This window comes from Amphibalanus amphitrite, unplaced genomic scaffold, assembly GCF_019059575.1.
Source record: "Amphibalanus amphitrite isolate SeventyFive unplaced genomic scaffold, NRLGWU_Aamphi_draft 000105F_arrow, whole genome shotgun sequence".
Classification (NCBI taxonomy): Eukaryota; Metazoa; Arthropoda; class Thecostraca; order Balanomorpha; family Balanidae; genus Amphibalanus; species Amphibalanus amphitrite.
The window spans coordinates 776,049-782,702 of NW_024881600.1; the positions used below are offsets into that span (position 1 = coordinate 776,049).

The following is a 6,654-nucleotide window of genomic DNA, read 5'->3' on the forward strand; positions in this document are numbered from 1 at the left end:
GTGATGAGTAACTATCAATTTAACAGCAATCATATAATTTGGAAAACTATGCAGCGCCCATGAAACATTGCCTTTTCTCCAGTAGACTCACCTTCCAGAGCCTCGAGTTTGTTTCCGCGCAGGCTGAGCCAGCGGAGCGCCAGGTGGGCCGGCATGGAGAGCACGGGCACGGCGGTGAGCGTGTTAGCCGTCAGGTTCAGCCGCTGCAGGCCAGCCAGGCACTCCAGGCCGTCACACACCGCGACTCGGTTATGGCTCAGGTCCAGGTCGGTGAGGTGGGGCGTCAGACGGAGCGCGTCCCTGTCGACGGCCGTCAGCCGGCAGCGGGTCACACAGAGCTCGGTCAGCTCCTCCCAGAGAAACGGAGAGCTCTGGTCGGCGCCACAGGCGGCCAGCAGCTGCCACAGCGAGTCGGCGCCGCCGTCACAGCGCAGCGCGCGCAGGTACGGCCGGCGCGCCTGCAGGCCCTCCACCCAGCAGACGGGCACATCCAGTAGCCGCAGCCGCTCCAACCGGCTGAAGTCGCCCAGCGGCACGGGACTCTCGGCGGGCGGCGAGCCGGCCGTCACGCACAGCGCGCTGGTCAGCTGCGCCAGGTCGCGCAGGAACTGCAGCTCGTGCAGCGTCTCGGTGGCCACCAGGGAGGAGGCGGTGGCCGGCGCGAACTCTCCGCGCACCGGCGCCGGGAACAGAGAGCTGAAGTGGGCGTGCAGCACGCGCAGCGCCGGCGCAGACAGCGTCAGCGCCGCGCCGTCATTGAGGATGCGGTCGCAGCAGTGGCGCAGCGCGGCCGCCGTCTCCCGGATCAGAGCCTGGTCGGTGCTGGACATCCTTCCCGAGCCGGGTGTCGGTTCACACTTGGAGACAGGCAGTCTACGGTGTGGAACATCGGATCTCAAGGCCCTCTGATGGGTGCTTTGTCACTGAAACAGAGTTTAGATGGTAATAACCTATGCTAGCTGCTGCCAAAAAAAAGCAACAACATTGAAGGCTGCAGTCTGTGACATATATCCCACAGTCAGAAAGATACTATGTCAAGCTGCTGTTGTAGGCATTCTTTGACTAAGAACCCTGTCATATGACCAACGTGCATAAAAAGAAGCTGAGATAATTAGATAGGTATTGTGTAGGTGATGGCTGATTGGTTCAGGTAAGAAAAGGTTAAAATACTTTTTTTGAAGTAAGCTACCTATCTTAAGGTTGAAGCCAGCATATCATATTGATATTAGTCATAACACACAACAATGTTGTTCGTGAGAATCGTTGAGTTCACCCGTTCGATACGGAAATGTCCGTGCGTGCTCTTAATCGTTCACTCGTTCTCGTACTCGTTCTCTTTCGTCAACCGGAGGACCATAAAGTTTTGTTCATATAAGTAAAAGTCTATTCTTGATTGATAGCGAAATGGTTAAAACGGGTAAAAGACGGCGGTCACAGATACAGCGCAATTCGTCGTTCTCGGCACGTCGTTCACGTGAGGCCGCGTCGGCCACGTCGTATGACACCGGGCCGTGACGCACCGGCGGAGTCCCGTTGTAGACTGTCGGGCCCCCTTCCCGTCTCAGTCCTCATGGAACACAACACGTGGGCATGAGAACCAGGACAGGGGCTAGATAAAACATGTGCGCGCGGCGCGGCGGACCGACTGCCGTGCTCCGAGCGCCGGCCGTCTTCCTACACAGATATCTACAGAAACGTATTTAATTTGCTCGCTAACAAGTATGATCTACAGGGCGCCTGCCCCGGGCCAGAGCAGCAGGTGTCTCAGTCTCAGTGAAAGAATATTACTGAACAAAACATGATCAATCTGTTTGACAAAAGCATTATGTTTGAAAATTCAAATGCCATTTCAAGTGCTTTGATGGAAAGCCAGGACCAATGTCCAATGTCCAATGAAACAAACCCCTATGAGGACTGAGGTATAAGCAGAGGTAGTGAGTGACTGGGTACCTATAAGCTGATGTCTACCCTAATAAATAAAGAAGGTCTAAAACATAATTTTTGTCTATTCCTTTAATTTGGCTATTGAACCTACTATACCATTGTTTATCTTGAACAAAATTATCTTCAAATGTAAGAAACATAAACATATACATAACAGTCAATAGGAAAGGTCTATTGGCCTGTTAAAACAATAGTAAGGGTCTCAGTCTCATGGATTACATAACCCTGACCCAAAGACCAAATGCCCAATGACTTACAAACTTTTTATCATAGCAATGTCTGGCAAGAAAAGCAATTTGATCTGTGCTAGTGGGTAGGTTTATCTGTTTCCAGACTTTTTTAGATTAGACACGACATGTGAAATAATAGGTGTAAATGTTAAGAAAAAGTCCAATTAACTTTTCAAGCATATATTTTGCATATTCTTACATTGTTTGGCATCCTGAATCCAAATATGATGCTTACATGTGGCACAAATACAAGAAAAAAAAACATAATCTAGCCTGACCTTACCTTACCTACCAACCTTTTACCTACCAACATACAGCCTACAACCTACAACCTACCAAGGCCATAAACCACAACCTACTACCTACAATTTCTGTCATTACATATTCATAGCAACTGTGACACGATTGACAATCAGACCTTTAATCCCCAGACAGTATGTGACAATTAGGTTATCTATGAAAAAATCAATGACTAAGTTAAAATATGTCACTTTCAGTCCTGAGACACTTGCAATGGCTGTTTGGAAAGTTTCGCCACAACAGAGGGCTGTTCACGGACCCTGTGTGCGGTCGGACCGCACACAGCCTCCAAGCTCCGCCCACTGCGTCCCTACGTCAGCCTTGCGTCACCGCACACAGCGACCGCTGTGGCCGGTCGGGACTGGCCACAGCGGACCGTCCACCGCACGCAGCCGTGACGTGAGAGCCGCCTACCCATCCCCTACCCCCACGCCTGCTGGACGTACCGCACACACCGCACGCAGCAGTGTGCGGTGCCCGTGAACACCCCTCTGGGCATGTAACTGTAAGTTGGAACTTGAAACACTGCATACCGAACATGTGCGTGCACTCCTATTTGCCAGGTGTGCGTGCACTCCCATTGATCTGAGGCTAGCTCTAATGCTTTTGCAAAATGTAACAAACACTAAAAATTTCACAGAGGTGAACATCCTACAGAGAGAACACGAACAGCGCCATAAGAACTAATGCAACTTGAACTGTCGGCCTCGGCTCCAGAAACATATACTGATTCTGATCCCTTCACCCGAAATTTTTTTCAGTCCTATGATATACATATCTCACCTCTGCTCACCTCCCATTTATGACAGAACCAGAAAAATTCTACAATGCGACGCCCTCGGCGCAGATAGTGACCTCACCACACTGCAACGGACAAAAACACACTGACGCCACGTCAAGGTCTAGAAAAATAGTAAACTCTTGAGTAAACTTGCTTGCGAAATCGAAGGTTTCACAAATTACGTCACATAAAACACTACGTTCACGCTGCTTTCACGTACGTATACTTCTCAAAGAATCTATACTATAAAGTGATTGCTGATTTTCATTTTTGTTGTATTTTTTATTTTTATCCCCTTTGGAGCCTATGATCAATTCAATCAAATATCTATGCGTAATTTTGAATTACGACAACGAAACTGCAAGCCTGCTTTTGGGGTTGCGGTCGCTTGGCGGCGCTGTGGATAAGTGGGAAGGTGGCGCTGTAGTCGGGTACAGGGACCCGCAGTTGCTTCTGTACAGTAGGTCTACTAAAAAAGTCCCCCGCTCCAGAGGCGGCCGGCCGGCCGAACCCCCGGATTCCAGCCCCGACTCTATTGCGCAGGCCGCGGCAGTGACACGGGTCAGGTCGCGGCGCCCGGCGAGTGGGTCAGTTGGCGGCGGCCGGCCGTGGAGTGAGGACGCCGTGTGTGGGGCGCAGAGATGCCGCAGTGCAGAGCCGGGGAAGATATTGACTCTGCACGATGCCGGAAACGATGCCGGAAACGATGCCTTTGTGATCTAAATTAAACACCTGCACTGCAGTGCATATCCTCCCTTGCCCCATTCCTATTATATCATAATCCTTCAATAATCCATAATAACCATTCAACGCAAGCAAGCAAACAAAACAACCCGTTTAGTGGCGACATTGTGGTAACCACGTGTGTCGCCGGCCGGCACGGGAGTTCCCGGCGCAGACCGATTCGCGCGCCGACTTGTGACGTCGCTACCCCGCCCCGGCGCTGGGGAGGCGGCCCAGGACGTGTCTGTTCGTGAACTTTGTCCCATCACGATGCGACCGCGTGTCTGCGGCCTGCGCTGCCGCAGTGCGTCGGCCAGTGACCAATCCGCGCTCCGATCGGCAGCCACGTGGTGTCCGAGTGCTTCTGCGCATGTCTGGACCCGGCCCGCTGCGTCGGGCCGCGCGCCCCTGGGACTTCTGGCCGAGCTCTTGGCCCGAGCAGACGCGTCACGTCTGGCTCCGCGATTTGGCCCGTTCTGTCCGGGATTTATAACTTAGATTAGGCAGGGCATATTTGGCAAACTTGGATTTCATTCTCGTCTCTTCGTCGCTCCATTGTCTGATTCGCTGTTTTGGTTTTTGACTTCGTTTTGGTAATTTAAATATAACAACCCGCTCTTTTAATTAATTCTTTTACTTGGGGCCGTTTGGATCGAACTGATTGAATTTTTGGAACACGCACCAGGTTGATATTTTCCATTTCTGATTAACGTAAAATCCAGTCACTGATATGTGGTGAACAGCCCCAACAGCACCACAACATCATCTCGGATAAAAAAGCGACAGTGATGATTATAATTGACTTTGCGCGAGGGCAAATCGAGGGGTATATATGTATCATATGCCGAGTATTTTATTCCCATCTAGCAAATTAAGATTGGGGATCTTGTCCAACAAGTCAGCGGCCGTTCTAGGCACAGATAAATGCTTTGTTTTCGGTCGCATCATTATCTGCAATAATTCGAAGCGAGGTTTAACCCTCGCTGGCCGAGAAGAAGGGGTGGGTGCCGCCACCATGTGTTTTTTCTTTTGCGGTAGCTCAAAGCACACTGATGATAGAAGGCTGACATTTCATATGCCTTACATTTGATTCAAGCCGGATCATTTGAAATCAACCACGTTTTCATGTCAGGTCACTTAACTATGACGTCTTAAGTAAACCTCTGCAGACTGCACGGTTGTCGGTTATAAAATGATGCAAATCCGTAATGCACTTAGTGTCATATAAGCATAATGGGAAAATATGGAATCTGCTAATTTGGCGTCGGAAATGAGCTAAAACTATACCTCACGCACATGAAATCGTGACTTCATACATTCTTGGCAAGGTTTAATGCTTCACTTTTGCATTGTTCACCTTGCATGACGGAGTGCTCGTCAATAGGAGTGCTCGTCAATAACTCCCGATCAAAATGAGCTAGCCAGTCGGGACAACCATCAATGGACTCTGCAAGACTGGTCGAATCAAATGGTATGCAGCATGTCCTCCTTTCAACAGCTTCGTTACCTGTGTTGCCCTAACATGACATTGACCTAAACATCCTAAATTGCTTCACCTAAGCAAAAAAACATATAAATCGACGCGTCTGAGAACAGAAAACACGATTGTATCGAAATGACGATAATGCGACCTTTTTTGCGAAGTTTTTCACCCAAAACCGATCCAATGCCTTGGGGCCCTTGACCTGCCCTAAGAGGTCACTGATATTTTAAAATGGGGTGACAGTCGCTGCGTCACGTAACGACGCAAGCGCTCGTTTTTTTTCCGCGAGGCTCTAGCAATTAGCTCAATTATAGGAGCTTAACATGGGGTTGGGGAATCGCTCCCTCCTCACTCACTATTTGACCGGCATAGTGTTTGCAATTATTGTTAAAATCTAACATTTTAAGATTTCAAATGATCCATTTTTCGTGCCCAAGTCTTTCAATTCAAGGTCATAACACCAGGTCACGTCAAGTGACCTTACCTCAAGGAAAGTTCCTGTGCTCATCATATCTAAATACATCGACTAACCGATCGCTTTAGAACCTTCAGCGATTTCAATGGGCAACAGTATATGTATTTGAAACGTTTACTTTGCAAGTTTGGCATTGCTGACAGAAAGGTCGGGTCAATTTTGAGATCGCTAAAGTCAATGGGAGAAAGTTGAACTGCGCTTTTTTTGACGGAACGCATAATAAACACTCTGAAAACATGTGGTGCCTGATAAGATACAATACTGAATGAGAAAATTGTTTGCTTTGTTGGGAGCCATCTTTTTCGGTCTGAGAAGGCCCTTGCAGAGCTATGACATAACTATGCTCTGGTGTAGTAATTTGGTTGTGCGAGCCAGCGACAGTGATCTGCGGACTCCGGAAGCGTGACTGTTCCCGTGGGACGATTGCCCTGTCGGGCGGTCCAGCCGTCTCCCCAACGGTCACCTGTAGAGGGTTATGTGTCTTGGAATGGAACCGACATCAACTACAGGTTGGCTGGTGGGGTGACCTCCAGTCCAGAGAGGGAAGCATGAAGACTAGGGGCGATGCGGATTGGTTTTTCCTGATGATAGCGAGGACGGAAGGAATTTGGCACCCTTGATCCTTCCTTATCCGAAGGTTGGGACTTTTCAATTAGACAATCACTATTCTTTAGAATTGTGATTTTCTATTGAAAATCCCAACCTGAGCTACCTCTCT

The 6,654-nt window shown here is 49.2% G+C and overlaps 1 protein-coding gene across 2 annotated transcripts in view; it reads right to left on the reverse strand.

Annotated features, from left to right (window-relative positions):
- LOC122380731 (serine/threonine-protein kinase 11-interacting protein-like) overlaps positions 1-3,345 on the reverse strand; it is a 31,878-nt gene extending 28,533 nt beyond the window's left edge. Inside the window, exons 1-2 of one of the 2 annotated variants that reach the window (XM_043364142.1) lie at positions 3,258-3,345; positions 92-923 (exon numbers count right to left, since the gene is read on the reverse strand). In XM_043364142.1, the coding sequence (XP_043220077.1) occupies positions 92-830 (739 nt within the window). In that variant the 5' untranslated portion in view covers positions 831-923; positions 3,258-3,345. The remainder of the gene's footprint in view (positions 1-91; positions 924-3,257) is intronic. The other variant, XM_043364144.1, reaches the window with a different exon arrangement.
- Between the last annotated feature and the right edge of the window lie 3,309 nt (positions 3,346-6,654).